Source organism: Oryzias melastigma, linkage group LG15 (assembly GCF_002922805.2).
Source record: "Oryzias melastigma strain HK-1 linkage group LG15, ASM292280v2, whole genome shotgun sequence".
Classification (NCBI taxonomy): Eukaryota; Metazoa; Chordata; class Actinopteri; order Beloniformes; family Adrianichthyidae; genus Oryzias; species Oryzias melastigma.
Window position 1 is genome coordinate 15,209,016 of NC_050526.1, and position 21,918 is coordinate 15,230,933.

Genomic DNA, 21,918 nt, shown 5'->3' on the forward strand with positions numbered 1-21,918 from the left:
TGGAGGAATGCTGCTGCTGGACGGCTGATTGCTGAACGTCTGGTTTCTGAACGTCTGATTGCTGAACGTCTGATTGCTGAACGTCTGGTTGCTGAACGTCTGGTTGCTGAACGTCTGGTTGCTGAACGTCTGATTGCTGAACGTCTGGTTGCTGAACGTCTGATTGCTGAACGTCTGGTTGCTGAACGTCTGGTTTCTGAACGTCTGATTGCTGAACGTCTGATTGCTGAACGACTGATTGCTGAACGTCTGGTTGCTGAACGTCTGATTGCTGAACGTCTGGTTGCTGAACGTCTGGTTGCTGTTGCAGAGACTGTCAGATGTGCAGATGATTTGTTTCCTGACTTTCTCTCTCAAATCTGAACATCAGCCAGAAAAGCTAAATCTATATTTGTGTTCAGAAACTGCTGGAATGATAACTATGACGACTCCGACAGTCATGGAGTTCCTACGAACATCTTCTGTACATTCAGCAGTTCTCTGGACGCCGTGTGTTCTTGAGGTTTCATCACTTCTCTCTGTAGATTTCATTATGAGCCGCTTCAGAAAAGAGACGTTAGAACTTCACAAAGACACCAAAGTTTGTTTGATCTTAGAGAACCACAAACTGACGAGTCATAAAACACAAATACTTCCCTTAAGCAGAGCGTAGTACTCCAGACGTTTATTTTGTTAAGTCTATCTGAGTACAAGTACAGCACGTCTACTATAGAACATGTGTAGGAAGTATACTGACTGAATACTTTTCATTCTTAATTGGAATGTTCTACAATTACAAAACATAGATAGCATTTAACAAAGTATTCTTCAAGTATACTAGTTCACATTTATTAGAGACCGAGTATATTTGTAGTACACTTAAACTAGAATACTTTTAGCTAACGTGTTTTCAAAATACTGATAACCTGAAAACGTCTTTTCATTTACCTACTCGGTCAAATTAGTTGATGAATGTTTTTTTATTTTAGAGTCTGTATTCTGCTCCCGTTAAGCCTTTCAGAGTAAACTACATCCTTACGATCATTTATTACTTTTGGAACACTGAAAAACAAATTATTTATGAAGTAGTAATTATTTTCATGAACTCTTTTCCTACTTGGAAGTAAAACAACTTGATCTCTGAGGCTCCGCCTTTCTCTCCTTGTGGGTGCCGCCCATTTCATGACATCATCCAGCGAGTCTGTTTCCCCTGAAACCAAATATCATTTAAACTTTTCCAAAGACGGACGTGTCTATTGTGCATATAAATCAAAGTGTTTTGGGATCACCGCTAGCTGTGTGTTAGCCTGGAGGCAGAGCTAGCAGTGCAGACTCTTCCTGGAAGGGGCGGTTCCCCACTCTGTGACATCACAACGTGAGGACCTAGTCGTTCTCATGGCCGTGTCCGAATTCCCACCCTAACCCCTAGCTACTATAAAAGCATCATGTGACCTGGATGTTTGAAATCGATGCAGACACCATGCTCACTACTTTACTCATGTTTTTCTAAATGCCGGATATGACGTCACAGATTTCACAAAATTGAATCAAAGCAAACATTTTACGTCAGTTTGTGACTCCACTGTGTTCTGATGATGAAAACCTGGAACGTTTATTTAAAAATTATATTAAAACACACATTTTTTTAAAAATTGTTCCAACACAATGCATTGTGGTCTATATTTGTTAATGTAGTGAGCATCGATGCACTCTAGTTCTTTGCAAAGAGTTCTGGGAAATTTCTAGGCACTGGATTTTGTAATAGTAGATTTGGACGGGACTAGAAAAGGATAAACGTATAGTGAGTAGGAGAGGTTTGGACTGAGTCATGGACAGAGTTTTATGAGGTCAAATTCACAGATGAGATGGCCTAGCTTGCATTAGCCTAGCTTGATTTGGCCTAGCTTGCATTAGCCTAGCTTGCATTAGCCTAGCTTGCATTAGCCTAGCTTGATTTGTCCTAGCTTATTTTAAAAAGTGCACAGAAGAGTCAGGTATCTATCTAATCTAATCTAATCACAAACATAATCTTCATATCATCCCTGTTGTTTAGTCTTCTTTTATCTCTCGTAAAATATCGACCAAAATAACTTTCGGTTTTAAGTAACTGTGTCCGGTTAATCAGTTTCTGTCTTTTAGCCGCTCTTAACTTTGTACATTTGTGTTGATTTTCTCGTTCTTCCTGAATTCTTGCTGCACTCCTGAAGTTTGGGTTCATCTTCTAGCAGTTGGGATGCATGTGTGCAACTTTACTGAAGTAATCTAGTATTTGATTACAAACATCATTAGAAGTTCAAGACTTTCACTTTATGGGAGCTTTAATTATTTAATTTATCCCTTAAACACAGACTAACTAAAAAGCTTCTTTATAATTCTACGGCGAGCTGGTTTAGTTTCACATCAGCTCATGAATTTTCCGACGTTTGATTTGATCCGAACCGTCAGCAGTTTTGAAACGCTCCGATAAGGATCTGGGTTTCAGCTGGTTAATTATTCCCGTCTGATAAACATATCTTTGGTGGCACTGTGGCGATGCCATAAAAGCTCCAGTGTGTCAGAGAATGGAGCATGATGGGATTTTCACGTGTTGACTCAAAGCTCTTCTGGATTCATCTGCAGCTACGGCCTGCTGGGCCCGAGCGGATGTGGAAAGACGACGCTGCTGAAATGCATCGTGGGAACCCTGAAAATCTCCCGGGGGCACATCACCGTCCTGGGAAAACCGCCGGCGTTTCCCGGACATGAAGTCCCGGGAAAGATGGTGGGATACATGCCGCAGGTGAATGACACTCCTTCCTTAAAACGTTGCTGCGGTTCAGAGCAGCGCTGCAGTGGTGCTGGAACGCCGCGGCGACATTCCTCACGGATGTTTGTCAGTGGAAGGTTTCAGGCATCTGAGAGGAAACTTAGTGCTGGAGTGTTTTTTCCAGCCGCTGCTTTGGGGCGTGAATCCACTCGTACTGTCAGATCGACGAGGACCGCTGCACACGCGGCTCGTCTGTCAACGTTAGAATCATCAGACCAACGGGATGAGACAAACTCACCTGCTTCTGATGTTAAGGAGAAGAAACGTTCAAAACTCTCGATTTGGAAGAACTCTGGTGTCCAAACACGGTGGTGGTAGGCTGATGGTGAGGGCAGCATTGATCCCAATACACTCCTGAAACCAGAAGGATTAAATGAACTTTACAGATAATAAAAAACAAAAGTTCAGACTTTAAAATGTCTGAAAACAGAATTTAGAGCCATAGAAACAGGAAATAAGATCTCTTTGATTTTGTAATAAAAGTGCAACATTTACTGTTTCCAAATATTTGCAGTTTTTTAAAAAGATATTTACCAAAGGAAATTAAAACCCTCATTTAATTAAAGTCTGGAGCTTAAAATGAAAGAATAACAGAGGTCAAAGGTCGAGGTCAGTGTGTGTTAAAGAGCTTCATAAAGTCGAGCTGAAGCTCCGCTGATGACGGAGTGACGGTGAAGAATGTTTAGATGTTTGATCATTTCATGTTTGTATGAAGAACAAAAAGATTTAAAGAGTAAAATGTTTAACTGGTTTATTTTAAAAGTTATAACCTTCATTTTTATGTATTTAACGTGTAGTTAAACGCTTTTGAACTTTATTACATTTTCAGATTTTTAAGCAAATAATTAAAGTTAAAGTTGTGATAAAAGTACAAACCCAAGAGTGAGGAATGAAAATGGACTAAAATCGAACGTATAAATAAGTCTTTTACGCAGCACAAATGAAGAATTTCACACATAGATCAGGTGAGTTTATTGTCTCTCCATAAAAGAGAAACATTTTATTCATTGTTAAAGCTCCAGGTGGATGAACCCTGAAGATGTGGATCCAGCTTGTGTTCTAGAAGATCACTTTTCATTTCAAAAACATTTTGGATCCACTAAATCTTCCTTCTCGACACATTTGGAGGTTTGGACTCTGTGGTCCAGACTGACGTTGTTGGTGTCCCGCAGGACTTGGCGCTCTACAACGAGTTCAACATCAGCGACACGCTGACCTTCTTCGGCCGGATCCACGGCCTGACGCAGAAGGAGACGCAGGCGCGCATGAACTTCCTCATCGACTTCCTGCACCTGCCGCAGAAGCACAGCCTGATCCGGAACCTCAGGTAACCCCGGAGGGGCGGGGTTCTGACCCCATAGACGCCGGTCCTGGCGTCCTCACGCCGGTCCTCACTGATGGGCTCCGCCCATTTATGATTGGCTGTAACCTTTGGACCTTAATAACGGCGCCGCCTGACAAACATCAGGAGATAGGATTCAAACAAAGACGGTTGATCATTAACGTCGCCGGCGGCTACACTCAGTTTTCTGCTGCCACTTTTTCTAGGAAATCCCCGGTAAACCAAGGTGGCGGCGGGACGGGGGCGCCGCGGCCCCCCCTCTGCCACAGATGAAGTAATGCAGGACGCGTCGGGCGGCAGGAGGCTGTAGCCTCGCCTCCAGTCTCGCCCCGTGTTTCTGATTGAGCTGAGTTTCCCACCGGGTTTTCCCCACGCCGCACATGTCAGCAGGGGCGTGGCCTGCCAGGGTTCTCCACAGACATGAAACCAACAGACAAAAACCCATAAATGAACCTTTAAGGTGGACTGCAGCTTTGACTGTGCAAGAAGAGTTTTTGTTTGGAGGGATCCGGATTGGTTCTGGTGGATCATCAGGTCAGATGTTTGTGGAACATGTGAAGGTTCTGCACATGTCCACATGTCCACATGTGCACATGTCCACATGTCCACATGTCCACATGTCCACATGTCCACATGTCCACATCCTCAGCCTATGACCCTCTGACTGCAGCGTTCAGTGTTAGTTCTCGTGGTTATGTAACCTCCCTCCCGGCGCCGCGGCCTCAGGAATGAGCTGCTCGCCGCTCTCCGGCCCGGCAGGTTTGTCCTGAATGTTTTGTCCTGACTTCTCTCTGCTCCCACCTTTCACCTCCTGCTGGATCTGAGCAGCGCGGTGGATGACGTCATCGCTCAGGAGACCATGTGACCGCCCCCCCCTGACGGTTTTTCCCCTCTGTGTCACAGCGGCGGTCAGCGGCGGCGGGTGTCGCTCGGAGCCGCCCTCCTGCAGAACCCGGAGCTGCTCATCCTGGACGAGCCGACGGTCGGCGTGGACCCCGTCCTCAGGGCGAAGTATGACTAGATCTGGTAGAGATCACCAGATCACAAATCCTCTGATTGGATCAAAACAGAAAAACACACAAACTAAATCAAAGCTGAAGTGACTGAAGATCTGCTCATCTCGACCACAGCAGAGTTTAGCGTTTGATGTTCTCTGACGATGGAGGACAAACGTCTCCAAATGATATTTAAAGAAACATTTTCAGTCAAATCATTGAGAATCAGGAGCAGACTGAAAAAGGAGGGGAAGTGGGGGCGGGGTTAGTCTGAGCCAACAGTCCCACCCACATATCAGAGGTGAATTTCTGTTGAGCTCTGCCGCTCTGCAGAAACTATGTCCTAGAAAACGACTCAGGTTTTTAGATTTTAGCTAAAAATGGCAAAAATTCTGATGAAAAGACGACTGGGAACGCTTTGGGAAACAGGGAATGATGGGAACATAGTGGCCTCCCAAAAGTATGTTCAGATCTTAGGAATACGTTCTCCAGTTTCTGCGTTAATTTAGCTAATCTCCATAGCAACCAGCGCTAAAGCTAACATCCCAACAACGATCATGTTTGGTTAGACTTCAGTCATAAAGTTTACTCTGCTCTCACCATCTGCAGAGATTCAAGATTGAGCAGAACTTTATTACCGTCAGAATAATCTACAGGCTGCACAGTCTTACCTTCAGAATAAAAGCCTAGTTTGAGGCCAGCGTTTGTGAGTTTTGGATCAAACTTTCTTTAGTTTGAGCTGAAAAAGGAAGAAATAGCTGTGACTCCTTGGCTGGTTCAGCAGCTTCCAAAGCCTTAAATGGTGTAAAGAGAAGCCGAGCGATCCAGTCAGACCGGTTCTGACACATTTTAGGGCAAGAAAATGTGTTTTTGACAAACAGGGCTGAGACTGAAGGGTTCTCTTGAGTGTCGGACATCGTGTTCAGGGTTAGGGATCACATAATGAGACCTTCTTAAACAAAGATAATAATATACTTTATTTATGCTTTAAACAGTGAGTTTACTGGAACTCTTTCAGTGTTTTAAGAGTAATGGTCATAATTTTGAGGTAAATATTTTTTCCAAATTCCTGAATGTCAATAACTGAGTTTTGTGAGTTTATTTCTTCTGTTGATCAGGTTCGATCTTTATTTTCCGTTTGACGGTTTTAATGCTGGTTTGGTGTGAAGGTTTTTTCCAAACAAAGTCTGCACTAAGCTCACGCTGCAGCAATGCAAACATGCCTGAGAGCACGCCGGAGCGCCCGGGGCGGAGCCAGAGCGGACGGTTCAGCGCAGGAACTTTAGGAAATCTCCATGAGAGTTACCTAACATGTTTGTGTCTTTCTGGAAGGATCTGGCAACACCTCGTGGAGATCGTGAAAACCGGAAAAGTCTCAGTCATCATCACCACGCATTACATCGAGGAGGCCCGGCAGGCCAACGTGGTAAGGAGGCCCACACGTGCACGCCGGACTTCACATGCATGAGCACGCTCGTTATGCAGACAGACAGACAGAGCTCCTCATTAGGAGATAACGAGCTTCCACAGGACAACAAACGTCAGAATGAACACAGACGCTCTTTGTGTTCCTCCATATCAGCTCAGCATTCATGATCCTGGAGGAGAAATGTGTAACTTCCACCATGACCTACAGGAAAGAGGATCTGTGCGGTTGGAGAAGCTCAGAAACGACAGTCTGAGCTTCTGAGAGTGCTTTAAAAATATTTAAATGTAGTCAAACGATATGATAATAGTGAAGATCTGAGTCACTAAAGCAGAAGTCTGAACGGTTTCAGAGTCTCCCAAACAAATCCAGAGATCTTCCTGAGCTCGGCTCCTCCCGACTTCTGGGTCATTCTTCAGTCTCTGACAGTATAAAGACATCTGCACATTTCACACGGTTCATGTGTGGTTTCCCAAAACCTCCTGGTTCAGCATAAGTCGCTTAATTCCTGGAGTTCATTCGTTCTTAAGCCTCTTTGGGAGAAATCCCGTCTTTGGACTGTTGGTTCTGTTCCCAGAGGAAAACACGTCCCAGTCCGGCGCCACCGTTCAACACATGAACCGTTAGTCTCCTCGGGCTTCAATACATATCTACTTCTTCAAACAGCGAATCAAGGAGAAGAAATCACAACATCAGGAGCCACAATCCTGGATCAGAATCACAACATCAGGAGCCACAATCCTGGATCAGAATCACAACCGTACCTTAAATCCTTAAATTTAAAGAGAATTGTTGCATCACGACTGAATACACGTTTATTTACGCTGAACGGATCAAAGACTCCACGAGCTAAAATGAAGAAAGATTTAGAATTCATCAGGGATGTCCTGATGCGGTTCAGTTACCGAGTCCTGATCCGAGACTTTAGGAACACATTTATAAACAGATTCAGGATTTTATTAAACTTCTTTTATCCTTCACCTATTAAACACAAGTAACTTTATCAATCCAGTAAAAATAGTGCAGCTACCAACAGGAAGAAATACTTGACTATTATCTAGTAAATAGAGGAGATAATTAGTCATGTTTAGTGACTTTAATGTCTTCAGAATATTTAACATTTTTAACCAAATAGGACTGAAATCTTCATTTCAAATTCTTAAAGCTTAATGATAAATGTTGTAGCATGAATATTATAATGAATATTATAATGAATATTCATGACTATCTGAAATCATCCAAACCAGTTATTACTTTTTTCATTGATTGATTGATTGATTGATCGATTGATCTGATTTAGCCCAATCCGAATTCTTCTCTTCTGCCTTCCTCTTCATTTATCCCTCCAAACGGAGAGTTCTGAAACAATAGTGTCTCATATTTTGGACGTCATCAATAATCGCCTGTCGGCTAGCGTTAGCGCTTAAATATACATGATAACAGCAACAAAAACGTTCTGAATACATTTAAACGTGAACTTCTGTGGTTCAGAGCGCTGAAGAAAAATCTTCTTCGGCCTTGAGATGGAGGTCTTTGTTTCCCTCCATTTGGAGGGTCGGATGTAAAGAACATTTTCTGGACACACTTACACCCTTTTACCCTCTTAAAACATCCCATTCTGGGTTTATTACCACAGTAGTTCGATTTCTGACATCAGATAAATAAAAAGACATCAAAGGAGAGCTCGGGTCTTAAGGGGTTAAATCCAGAGTTAGCATTTAGCGGTTAGCAGCCATGGTTAAAACCTGATCTTTTTTCTGTTAAAAAGTGCTCTGAAAATTTCCCACAATCCTCTGATCAAACCAGTGTCAGCATCAGTGATCACTAGTGTGGTGGATGTGGACCAGAACGCCAAAAACATTCATTTATTTTTAAAGTTTTTACTGTCAGAAACAGAGGATTCATTTCTAGTCGTTGTAAAATGATCATTTTTATCAGGTTTTTATTTAAATCAGTGAAGTTTGTCATGTTCAAAAAGGTCCTAAACTTGTGTCTGAATTGTGTTAAAACAGTTAGAAAGTCTTTTAAAGAGTAATGAGGGAATTCTTTTCGTTACCAAAGTGAAGTCAGAGTGACGATGCGGTCTGCTCTCTTCTGCTGCTCTTCTTGTTTTGGCAGATTTAAACTTGCAGATGAACTCTGACGTGATTCAGTGCAGTCGGAGTGCAAACAGACAAAGAGGGAAAGAAGTCTCTGGAGGGAAAAGCGCCTCAGCTGAATGAGAAGAAGCAGGAATCAGTTAGTGAATGTTGGTTCAGTGAGGAGCTCCACAGGAGTATCAGACCCTCAGGACGAGCAGCTCCAGCTACCGCTCTTCTGTTCTGCTGGTCAGAGCTCGTCTCAGACAACAGCGCCCCCCGCTGAGCAGCTTGGTGTTGGCGGGCGGTTTGGTTCCCTTCGTTCTTCTTCTTCTCCTGAGAGGATCGAACAAGAGAAACCAGAGAAAGAGGCTTAGGAGGAGATGATTCCAGAATCAGAACCGTTCTAACCATGAATGCTTCCAACCGTGTGAAGCTCAGATAAATGAGAGTTTTCCCTCAGACTCTGGTTGGATCGTTTCTGTAGGATCGCAGCAGAACCTCCAGGTCCGATCATGTCCTCGTGTCAGTGCGGCAGGTCTGAACTTTGTCCCAGATTCTCATCACAGCTGAGGGGTGGAAGCAGAAGGAACCCCCCCCATGGCATTCCTCCTGCAGGTCAGGAAGGAGTCACGTCCACAGGTGAAGGAGTTCAGGTGTTTGTGGGGAAGCTGGAGCGTGATGTTATGAGGTCCTCTGTTAGTGCAGGAGAACTCAACTAAATCGGTTTGACACAAACGAATAAATCCTTTCTGCTTTAGGATCCGGTTTACATGCAAACATAATGAAGGAAACTGTTTTCTAGTCACTTGAGTTCCTCCAGCAGCTGAAGGAACAGCCTGAACTCTGACGCAACTTTTCTAGAAACAACAAGTTTGATCACCTCCAGGCTTCCGTACTTTACATAGACGGCAAATGAGCACTTGACCTAAAAACCTGTTTGGCTCAGGTGGATTTTTCTATCAAGGTTTCTTAAATCCTGTTTGATCGTGTTTGTTTGTGTTTAGGAGCTGGAAGCTTCTCGGACTGTTTTTAATGAATTCTAGGATGTTTGTTCAAAATGTTGATCAGATTTTAGAGCTTCATGTGTTTCTGCAAACAGGAAAGGCCTAAAAATAGGAAAAGAACTCAAATCTTAAGTAGAAAATCACTAGAAAGTCGTGAAATTATCTGTCCAGACAACAATCCTATAAAACAACAAGTTTATTTTATAAAACATCAAAATCTATAAAGTAGAAGTTCAACATTCATTCAAAAAAAAATCTGAAACAGATAAATGTTTGATAGTGAACAAAATGAAAAAAACATCTTTGTACAAGTTTGGTAATAAAACAAAATAAAATCTAAAACTATCACTTATTCTCAGAGCATGAATCTAAAATAATAATAAATCAAACTCAACTTTAAACAAGACCCTTAAACTGATCCATGACTGTCAGCTCCTCCTTTTCCCGACGTCGTCTGTGTTTGTAGATCTCAGCTGTAAACGAGATCAGAACAGGTTTGGAGAAACCGTTTTGGTCTTTTCTCCGTCACATTCTGGCCTTAAGTGCTGCTGATTAGCTCGTCTGAAAACATGAAGAACTCTCTGTGAAGTACCTCACGTCTCGAGTCGTCCCGCCTGAACTGAACGCGAGGCCAGAACGTCTTCATGCAAACCTGTCGGACGGCGTGTAGAGATCAGCTCAGGGGAGATGACGCCGACAGCTCGCTCTGACAGAAGTATGTCAGCTGCTGAGGTAAACAGTCCAGGAATGTGTGTCGACACCGATCAGAAATGAGGTTTCTGAGCTGAAGGTCACCTGCAGACTCCATCCACACCTGGCTGGTTGTTCTGTTAGCGAAGACGCCGCTCGGGGAGGAAATGTTTGCTGATCTGATGGCGCTCTGTCACGTCTGTCCAGGTTGGCCTGATGAGAAACGGACATTTGCTGGCAGAAGGACCTCCAGACGCCGTCATGAAGCAGCACAGCGCCACGGTGAGTTTGTCCGGACGCCACACGAGCGGCGGTGGATCAACGTTACATCAGAGAAAAGTTCACTCAAAAAGTTTCAAGGCTCAGTGACTCCACCCATTTTTGATGTTGCCACGGCAACACATCCTAGTTCTTAATAAATGAGGCCAATATTTAGATGTTTCAGTAAGTTTTATTCATATAGCACCTTTCCCAGACAAAAGTCACGAGGTGCTTCACAAGTTAAAACCATAAAAACAAACACTTCAAAAGATTAGAAAACATAAAAGACAAAAGCCTCACAAGCTAAGAAACATAAGAGACAGGGGTCGCGCCGCTGAGATCTTCCTGAAGGGGAATCGAGCGCAGACATCTTGCGCGTTTCCCATAACGCTGGTCCGGGCCGGTAGTTCCCAAGTGTAGGACTCGTCTGCACCTGAGAGTCCAGCCCTGAGACCTCTCTTTCTCTGCTGTCTCCTTCCTGGAGCTCCAGGTGGCAACGGGGCGTCTAATGAGCCCGGAGGAAATGTTTGTCTGTAGCCGTCCCATGTCCCAGACAGAAACTCCATTTGGTCTTTGATGTGAAGGAGAAAGTCTCGACCGTAGGTCCGCAAAGCAGAAACATGTCCGTCTGTCGGTCGGGGATATGATCACATGGAGTAAAGATGATCAAAAACAATCTACATAGCAGGAGCGGAGGCATTGCCGTACACAGGCGCCATCATCCCATTTAAATAAAGTTTGGAACATTTGAATGTTATCTAAGTTTGACCAGTTCGTGTTCGTCGCACCAAAACATACAAAATATGGAAACATTTTACATCCAGTAATAAACTTCTGTGTCATGATGATCAGTGTTTTTATCATCATTTATTAGAAACATAAAGAACTGTCAGTTGTTGTGTAGCAGGAAAAGAGTTATAAATAAAGTTGGATTTGAATGATGGACTTGGGTTAACATGAGACTTGGAGTCAGAAAAACAGTTTTCATACTTTTTTTTGCTATTTTAATTATTTCTAAAATAAAATGAAGGTTCAAATCCTCAGAATCAGCTCAACAAAACACTTTATTTTCTAAGTTTGATTTAGACTCAAAATAAAATAAAATCCTCATTTATTAATGAAAATTGAATTCTAAACTTATTTCCTTCTCCTGGATTTATTTTCATTATTTAATTTGTTCTTGGATTCAATAATTATACAGAATGAATTTCGCATGAAGACGATAAAATCCTCTCATAGTTCCGTTCTTTGACGTGTTTCTGGTCCAGAGTTTTCCAATTTTATTTTTAGGTTGTAATCATCGTTAGACTTCATCGAAGCGTCTCCTCCGTCCTGAGCGTTTGTTGTGAACGAGCGGCCGGAACAATAAAGTTTTCCCGTCCTCCTGCAGACTCTGGAGCACGCCTTCCTGCAGCTGTGCGAGACGACGGACCAGAACAGCATCAAGCCGACGTCCAGCCCGCAGAGCGGCCCGCTGGACAGCAGCCAGTCCTTCGAGGGGGGGCGCGAGGAGAACCAGCCCATCCTGGGGGTGGGACCTCCTGCTGGGGAGGAGCTGCCCAGGTTTTCAGGTAGAGTGAAGGTGGACAGGAGATTTGGGAAGCAGACGGGTCTGAAGGATGCAGACGTCTGTCGGCTGGTAGAAAGTCTCCTTGAGATCTGAGGTTTCCTCCAGCAGCAGTAACGTATCGGAGCGTCTTTATCTCCAACCGTCATGTTTCTGATACGGTTTATGGATCACTTTCACCTTCAGCTTCTCATGTTTATCTCGACCATCTGCAGATCCACATCTCTTTATCTTCACACTGTTTCATAAAGTGATGAGGCTGAAGTGTCTCTGGATATCAGACCATCAGAGTTTATGTGGGTCCTGCAGGCGTGCACAGATCACGTGCACACCTCATACATGCAGCATGACAGTCAGTAGGAAGCCGTCCTCACACCGTACTGACGACTGGAGTAGAGCTGCCACGATTAGTCGACTAATCAACTAAAACAGTTGATTAGTTGTTATTTATTATTTATTATATGGAGTCAGAGTGTAGTAGAGCTGAAAATATGATGACATTCTGCAGCTTTATGGACTATTATGGCATTTATTAAGGTTTTTTAGTCTGTTTTGGAGTTTGGCTAATGTTTCAGCTACATGCTAGCTGTTCTGGCTAATTTAGGATTTTGTTTGTTTTTTAGGCTAATATTGCATTTAACTAATATTTTAGTTAACTATCAGCTTCAGCATTTTCAGCTGTCAGCACAAATTCAGCTCACAGCATTCACACTATCACGGGTAATCCTGTATATCTAGTTTTTAGTTTAAATCTAATGATGGTTCAGATGAGCTTTACACCCAGTTTGACCCGATTAGTCGACTGATTGGAGGAAATAATCGCTGATTAGTAATACAATAATGTTTGTGGCAGCACCAAAGACACTTCACGATACCCTGACCCCGCACACGATGATGGTTCGTTCCACTGTCCTGGGCGTTCGAGCCCCAAGACAAGTGTAGATTCAGAGAGAGAGGATCTGATCCAGAATCTTCTGTGTTCCAGCCAACTGGAAGGTGCAGGCCCGCCACATCCTGCCCCGGGGCAGAAACGTGGCCGCTCTCTTCATCAAGACTATGCTGCGCATGAGGAGGATGCCCGGGTGAGTGCAGGCGCCGCCGCTCTGATCCGCCGGCGCCGCTCCGATCCGACACTCATCCTCCCGTGTCCTCGCAGCTCGCTGTGCTTCCAGTTCCTGCTGCCCGTCATCCAGACCTCGCTCATCTGTCTGTGCGTGGGCGGGGACCCGAGGGGCATCCAGGTGGCCGTGGTGAACAACGAGACCTCCCCCAGCGCCTACAGCCACTCTCTGCTCTCCTTCCTGGACAACTCCAGCATCTACCAGGTATGATCCGGATCGGAGTCGGGAATGTCCTCATCCGCCGTCATCTGAGCGATGAAGACGGAAATGTTCAGGAGCAGAAGCTAGAACGGGTCAGAACTCCAGGATCAGAACACTAAAGATTCACGTGCAGACGGAGGGAAACTTCCATGGCAGCAGGAAGTTCAGCCGCTGCTGTTTGGAGGCAAAATTCATGTGGTTTTCCTACAAAATGAAATATTTAGGCTGGATTTTATATTTTGTTCAACTGAGTTCAAAACATTTATATTTGCATTATTAAAGAGCAGTTCAGTTCAAAAAAGTTTATTGTTAAGATGTTTTTATTTTTTTAACAGTTAACATTAAAAAATGCAATCTTTTTTGGGACTATTTTAAATAATAGATTCTTACTTGAAAAAAAAAGTATTTTCTTCATTTTTGTTTTAATTAGATTTAATAAGATAAAAATCCTATAAAATAAATTAGATTAAATGAGGAAAAACACAAAAAAATATTGACAAATTAAACCATTTTTTCAACCTTTTTTAATTTCTACTCCTGTTCTGCAATGAGGTTATGATGAGGTTAAAAAGAAACTTCAAGGCGGTTTCTCCGGGGCTGAATTGACCCTGTCAGGCTTCCGTACTCCTGAAACAGAGCATCTCCACAGATGCTGCAAGAGAACCAGTTTGCTGGAGGTGGGCGGAGCCTGTGAGTCTGTTTGTGCCGCCGCCCTGAAGAGCGATCAGTCTGTTCATCCGTGCATGGATCACGTGCACGGATCAGCACAGCTCAGAGGAAACGGTTTTCCTGAAAAGAGCTGAATTATTTCAGCTCCTCTCAGCCTGTTTGCAGGTGTGGCTCTAGCGACTAGCATTAACCGAGTGTGTGTGAACCTGCAGGTGCCGCTGTCTCATAAGGACGCCTTTGAGGGCGTGTACAACGGAGACTACTGGGGGGTCATCGGTTTCGGGGAGAACTTCACCAGCTACCTGACCAAACGGTGAGACGGGTCGAACCCGGAGCCTGAAATCTTCTTCTAGCAGACAGAAAAGAAGCTGTTAGATCAGACTGACGTACAGAGTCAGCTGATGGTCGATCATCTGAAACCTGTGGTGGGAACCCATCGACTGTATGTGAGGACTGGACCGAGCCCTTGTGATGTCACCCACTGGAAATGAATTACTACTTTATTTGGACTATAAATTGAATAAATCACAGCAGCAAAAATACAAATTAAGAATAAAAAATCCTGTAAAAGTCGCACTTTGGGAGGAATTTATTAAAAAAAATGCAGGAACGAAGATTTCTTATTGAATAGGTAATAATAATACACTGAATATCTGCACAGTTCACAACACTTTGGTGCTAAAGCAGCTTCATGAAAGATTATGTGGTTCACTAGAACAACACAGGATTAATTATTCAGATAACCAAAACACTAACAGGTCAACTAAACTTTATTTAAATCCCTGAATGTGTTTAAATATTTACTGTTGGAAGAATTCCTCCTGCCTTCTTCTTCTGCGCTGCTGTTTATAGCCAACACTGTTACTCACCTACAGCGCCCTCTAGTGGCTGTTCTCTATTTATCTGAAGTAGAACTTGTACTCCTGACCAAACTCTGCAAAAATGCAACTTATTCTCCCAAAAATACGGTACTTCCAGCTCCAACGACACAAAGTCATTTACTCCCAATCTTTCTGCACTGCAGACGCTGACACGTCATGTGACCTCAGGAAGCAGTGATTGGTCCGAATCGCTTCACTAAAATGCTCCTTAAGCGTTTGCAATTTCAGACGTTTTGTTTCTTCAAAAGAAGCAAACGCAGAATTTTCTGTTTTTGGTTCCAAAGCAGCTCAGAGTGAACTGTGGAGCCATCAGGACGGGATTCTCAGGAAAAGGCAGAGTTCAGCTGAAAGCGCGCTGGAACATAAACGAGATCCGTGTAACGGTGAGACGGCTGCAGCGGCGTTCCGTCTAGATCCAGTTTGATCCACTTCCTGCCTGAACTGAAACAGAAGAACAGCTCGATTTCAGTTTTAAAATAGTTTCTGAGTTTAACGTGTTTTATTAGAGTTCAGGTGAAAAAGAGGAAAATCTCTCGTGTTAACTGATCCTCTCAGACTTTGTTTTTAGTTTTGGTCTCATTTACCTCCCGTAGCTGCAGCTGCAGTCGTTCTAGACAAACAGGTCGTGTGAAGACGGATCCTTGGGATCAGCTGAGGCGTGTTTCTGTTCTCTTCTGTTCAAGAGAAACTCCTGCAAACAGCAGCGGACCGCTGGTAGAGCGGCCGACCCGATTCAGAAATCCGCAGCGACTTCATTTTTTAAACAATGTGCTCATCAGCACTAAGGCAGAGTCCAGGACAAAAACCACAAATCTGAAAAAACAACAAATGTTTTTGTTTGTTTTTGCTCTTTTGAGGCAACAAGTTTAAAGAGAAGAAACAATAAAAGGTCGTCTGTTTCACTTCAGCGTGTCTCAAAAAACCCTCATTATTCTGGGATGAGTCAGCCTCAGTCTTGACGGTCTGGTCCAGCCTGTCTCCTGATACACCTGGACAGGTAGGAGTTGGGGCTCAGCCAATCCAAACGCTCGCTGGCTTTCAGTCATGAGGAGGTCATGTGACGGAGCTGCAGGAGGAAAACAAGTCTGCAGAGTTTTCATAGAAATAAAAGGCCTCACGCTGACAGGAATGTTTAATAAACTTTATTTAAAGTCGTTTGATTGGCTCTGACATAACAGGTTTATGACATCACAGGTTTATGACACCACAGGTTTATGACATCACAGGTTTATGACACCACAGGTTTATGACATCACAAGTTTATGACATCACAGGTTTATGACATCACAGGTTTATGACGTCCCAGGTTTATGACATCACAGGTTTATGACATCACAGGTTTATGACGTCACAGGTTTGCTGCCTCTCAGATGAACTGGCACATCCTGACTTTATTATCTGTAATAACGTTTTCCAGGCTGACGTGTTTATTTCTAAAGCATTTCTCAACTTGTTTAAACACAAAAACAAAAATCTAACTTTATATTCATGTTTTAGTGACTTCTGTGTACAAACGGCGCCATCTGTTGCTCCGTTTGAGCATTTCTGTTGGTCTCGGTTCTCTTTCCTTCAGCTGTAATATTTCTGTATTTTGGTAAAATAAAAATGTGGTTTGGCGTTGGCTGAAGTCCTCGCCGTCCTAACGTGGTCGTGTCCGTGCAGGATGATGCAGCGCCACGTTTCCAAGGAGGTGATCGACGGGGGGTCGGTGCACGTGTGGCTGGACCTGACAAGTACGCTGCCACGTTTTAGACTCTGAATACCATCAAAACTGACAGATGTAGATGTGTGACCGACAGAGGAGGGGCAGGGATTTGAGTTTATTTGGTTTTATTTTATTCATTTGTGTGCAGAACAGTGTTTCCAGGTTGAGCTTGTTTTTCTCTTCCAGATCGACAGATCGCCCTCATGCTGCAGAAGAAGATTCATGACGCTTTTCAGGTAATTAAGTGACTCGGTTATGAAAATATAATCAATAAAGATGCATTATGGGAGGATCTTTAACTCCAGTTAAATATAATTACAGTTACCATACATTTTTGACCTTAAATGGGCATGTCCCGTGAATAAATGAAAGGAAATTAAGAGTCTAGTACGGAGGGCAGTTACTGCCAAAACGAATAAACACTAATATCTTATTTACCAAAATAATATAATATAATATAATAATATAAAAAATAATTTTCCACCAAGAATATTAAGACCGTAAAGAAAATGTTTTTTTATTTTTTTATATTTTTAAAGAGAATACTAAATTGAATGCAAATTAAATTAAAAAAGGAAAATATATTTAGTCTTTAACAAAATAAAACCATTAGAGTTCAATAAAGTGCATTAAAAATGTAAAAATGTTTACACATTATTGAATTTAAAATACCTTTAGTTAATATTTTTACATTTTTTTCAATATCTTAGTATTAAAATGTAAACTTTTGAACAATATTGAACTTATAATACTTTAAAGTTATATTTTGACATTTTCTTTCAATATCTTAGTAATAAAAATGTAATTTCTTGCAATGAATTTAAAATACTTTGAATTTATATTTTGACAATTTTGTATTTTTTTCAATATATTATTAAAATGTAAATGTTTGCACAAATTATTGTATTTAAAATACATAAAATTTGTATTTGTAAATTTTTTTCAATATCTTAGTATTAAAAATGTAATTTCTTGCACATTATTTAATATAAAATCCTTCAATTTTTTATTTGAAAGATTTTGTTGATTTCTTTTAATATCCAAGTATTTATATTTGTTTTTATGACATTTTCAGTCCTTTATTTTGAAAGAATTGGGATTTTCAGAATAGTAGAAAAATAAAAATCTAAACATAAATAACCTCAAACATTTCCGTTTGTCTGCAGGCTTTTGTGGACAATAAGATGGGAAGTATGTCGTACCTGGTGGCCTTACCGATAAAGGTGAGACTGTACATAAACACTAAGACTGTCTAATATAGTCATAAATAACTCCGTCTCTCGTCTGGTCAGTTTGAGGATCCGATCTATGGAAGTCAGAACACCGACTTCACCACGTTTGTGACGCCTGGAGCCGTGCTCAGGTGAGTCCAGGTGCAGTCGCCACCTTCCGTCTGCATCAGCTGCTGTTTGGTTTGAAATCCTGCCGTTCTTCTCCTCCAGCATCACCTTCTACCTGGCCGTGGGTCTGACCGCGCTCTCCTTTGTTCTGGAGAGGAAGGAGGGGCTTCTGGACAGGTGCTGGGTTGCAGGTGAGAAGCCCGCCGTGATGGGCCGCCACAGGTGTTCAAATGAATGAGTCATTTCTAGAAACATCAAGGAGCTCCAGTGTTTCTGTTCTGATTTACTGTAACCTTTCAACCGTTAACACAATCTACTGAATTATCATGGTAACGATTGAAAAGTTATAATGTGTTAAAGATTTTGTGTTTAAGCGTCACCGGCAACGCCTCAGGAGTTAAAGGGTTAACAAATAATTCTTCTTTTAAGATGAGTGTCAAACTCAATCGCACAAGGGCCAAAATCCAAAACGCATCTCAGGTCAACTCTGAAACTGCATTTATAAACCTTTTAAACCGTAACTTTTTAACATAATTATGAACTAGATATACAGCATTACCTGTGATAATGCTGGTGTGAATGCTGGAAGATGAATTTGACTGATGATGTCAGTGCTGATAGACAGCTTAAGAATTAGCTAAATGACAAATTAGCCTAAAAAACAAAAATCTTTGGTTAGTTAAAACAGCTAGCATGTAGCTGGAATATTAGCTAAACTCCAAATTAGCCAAAAGAAATCTTAATAAATGCCAAAATAGTCCAAAAAGCTGCAGAATGACCATTTTTAAAACTTTAAAACTGTAACTTTTTAACCTAATTATGAATAATAAAAGTCAGGAATATTATTCCAGAATAAATCAACTTAAACCTTAAATAACTTTCAATATTTTACTCTCCATAAAAATATATTTAGTAAAAATTTTACAAGTTGGAAATGAGCTCAAGATAACATCGGGTCATTAATAACAATAGAATGATCTGGAGGGCCGGATAGAATTACTCAGAGGGCCGGATCCGGCCCCCGGGCCTTGACTTTGACACGTTTTAAGATGATCCTATTTTTAATCATCATCCACCAACAGGAGTTTTTCTGTCACATCTTCCTGTGGAGTTCTGCAGGGTTCTGTTGTCGGCCCTCTTTTCTTTGTGTTGGATTCTCTCCCTAAACCATAGAACATGATTTATTTTATTTTATTTTATTTTATTTTATTTTGGTTTTGTTTTGTTTTGTTTTATTTTATTTTATTTTATTTTTGTTTGGTTTTTTTTTGTTGTTTTTTTGTATTTTATTTTATTTTTTTTAATTTAATTCAATTTTATTTTATTTTATTTCCATCCATCTTCCTGACCGCTTCTTCCCTTTCGGGGTCGCGGGGTGCCGGAGCCTAACCCGGCTACTGAAGGGCGAAGGCGGGGTACACCCTGGACAGGTCGCCAGTCTGTCTCAGGGCTTCAATCACACACACATTCACTCACACATTCACACCTAGGGGCAATTTAGAGTCACCAATTAACCTATGAAGCATGTTTTTGGACGGTGGGAGGAAGCCGGAGTCCCCGGTGAAAACCCACGCATGCACGGGGAGAACATGCAAACTCCACACAGAAAGGTCCCAGCCGGGAGTCGAACCGGGGCCTTCTCGCTCTGAGGCAAGAGCGCTAACCACTGCGCCACCGTGCAGCCCATTTTATTTTATTTATTTAATTTAATTCAATTTTATTTTATTTTATTTTATTTTATTTATTTTATTTATTTAATTTTTTTAATTTATTTTATTTATTTTATTTATTTTATTTATTTTATTTATTTTATTTATTTTATTTATTTTATTTTACTTTATCCAGACTCGATCTGATCCTGAATCGTGTCTGTCTGAGTGAATGAAGTCAAAGTTTTCCAGCTCAAGCTGCATCTGTGCCGCTGGATGGAACCCGACCTGGTTATAAACCTGGAAGTTACCAAAATAAAACGATAAAATCGTCTTTTTTTCTTTTCCCCTTGACTTCTGGTAATCGTCCTCATGGACCTTAGAAAGGAGATCCTCCTCTCATCTACCGGTGAATCCTGGTGAGAGTTCGCTCCTTTTCCCGCCTGAAGAGCCTGAACAGACTCCCGTCCTCGGTTTCCCGCTCTGCTTCCAGACTCTTTAATAATTGATTCTTGTTTTTAAAGGACTCCACGTCTCCCATCACACTATAGCTAAAAAACGAGTCTTCCTCACAGCGTTTGTGTCCCTTCAAAGATTCTCTTTTTAGATCTGAAATCTAAACTCAAAACCTGTTCATGTTTTCAGGATTTTATGACTCGTTTCTGTCTTTAATTTTACTCTAACAAAGTCTTTAGCTCTTTGTTTTACATCATTTTACATTTATGGAGAACTTTAACTGATTCCTCTGAATAAGAATTCAGAAATATGAATAAATAAATATATACGGTCAGTAAAGGTCCAGACTCTATAACTGAACTTTAAATTCATCACCGCGTCTGTCGGAGTCTTTCCACATGAATGATTGATGAAACTCGCTGATGCATCATTTACGTGTCATCTGAGACTCCACCAGCAGAGGGAGGAACGTGATCACAGCCGGATCTAGATCTGATCTCTGGGATCAGAGACTTCAGATTTCAGCTCCAAGAAGAATAAACACAAAATAAAATATGAAGTCCAGAGGAGTTTGAAAACCAGTCTTAACTTTACTAAACTCATTCGTGTCTAGAAAACAAGATTTGTATTTTTTCTGCAAGAATCAACAAGTTTGTTATATTTATCCAATAAAATCAACCGTCTGTGTTTTTTGGTGAGAGTTGAATCGTCTTCAGAGTAGAAGAGAGTTCCTGACGTGCTGGTTTCTCTCTTGAAATCTTTTCAGGCGTGAGCTCCGTGGAGACGATGCTGGCTCATCTCTTCTCTCAGCTGATCGTCATCAGCGTCCAGATCAGCCTCATGCTGCTCTTCATCCTGCTCGTCTTCAAGGTGAGACGAGTCCATGAAACTATCAACACACCGGAGGAGACACAAGCGCGGAGAGATAAATACATAAATGTCATGACAGAAAAACAAGCAAACTATGAAGAATAATCGAGGATGTAACTAGTAAAAAATCACATGAAAAATGTAAAATAGTCTGAAGTCTTTTAGTATTTTACTTTTTTAACAAAAGGGCAGAATAAAGGAGGCTAAACAGAAAATAAAAAGTGTCTCTTTCAAATATTTATCAAACGTTTTCAAACATTTTAAGACGTTTTTCAAATAAGAAGCCTCAAGTCACATTTGAGATCTTTGTTTTTAGTCTGTTTGAGACTTTTTATGGATAATTTAACTATAATTTATGATCTTTTTTCATTAAATTTTCTTTTTTTAACCAACACATTTTTTCAAATTTGAATTGAAATCTGAATGAATTTACTCAGGAACTGCTGTGAGTCATGTTGTGTACCTGTGTCTGTTGTGGTGATTTTGTTGTGTGTCTGCAGGTCTTGTGGGTGCGTGTGTGTGTGTGTGTGCGTGTGTGTGCGTGTGTGTGTGGGTGTGCGTGTGTGTGTGTGTCTTACTGAAGCCGCCGGCGTCCTCAGAGCCCTCGGCTCCATAAATCATTTCCTGCTTTTGTCGTATCCAGGGGTCGCCACGACGACCGGCTGTGATTGCTGTGGCGACCGAGCGGTCACATGACCTGGTGCCTCAGCTCTATTTTTGCTCGTTGTCAGGGGAGACAGAGGGGGGGCAGCGACCTGCCCACGGTCCCACGCTGCTGTTTGAGTTTCTACCTGATCGTCAGGATCCAGACCTTCTGGAGCTTTTAGGACGTTAACTTCTCTCTGCACCCCCATAGTTATTTACAGCCACCCCCC

The 21,918-nt window shown here is 41.9% G+C and overlaps 1 protein-coding gene and 1 long non-coding RNA gene across 6 annotated transcripts in view; one reads left to right on the plus strand and one right to left on the minus strand.

Annotated features, from left to right (window-relative positions):
- Positions 1 to 21,918, plus strand: part of abch1 (ATP-binding cassette, sub-family H, member 1) — a gene marked incomplete at its 3' end in the record, with an annotated part of 25,257 nt that overhangs the window by 2,449 nt on the left and 890 nt on the right. For all 5 annotated transcript variants that reach the window (XM_024298055.1, XM_024298058.2, XM_024298056.2 and 2 more), the window contains 15 exon segments: positions 2,599 to 2,758; positions 3,958 to 4,112; positions 5,031 to 5,138; positions 6,455 to 6,548; positions 10,531 to 10,605; positions 11,975 to 12,155; positions 13,137 to 13,233; positions 13,308 to 13,476; positions 14,355 to 14,455; positions 16,686 to 16,756; positions 16,915 to 16,964; positions 17,895 to 17,951; positions 18,021 to 18,091; positions 18,171 to 18,259; positions 20,940 to 21,043. In XM_024298055.1, coding sequence (XP_024153823.1) covers positions 2,599 to 2,758; positions 3,958 to 4,112; positions 5,031 to 5,138; positions 6,455 to 6,548; positions 10,531 to 10,605; positions 11,975 to 12,155; positions 13,137 to 13,233; positions 13,308 to 13,476; positions 14,355 to 14,455; positions 16,686 to 16,756; positions 16,915 to 16,964; positions 17,895 to 17,951; positions 18,021 to 18,091; positions 18,171 to 18,259; positions 20,940 to 21,043 — 1,582 coding nt within the window.
- On the minus strand, positions 20,744 to 21,912 carry LOC118599722. Its single transcript, XR_004949200.1, has 2 exons — positions 21,622 to 21,912; positions 20,744 to 21,062 (listed from the first exon to the last, which is right to left on the minus strand). It is a non-coding gene; the product is annotated as an uncharacterized LOC118599722 (long non-coding RNA).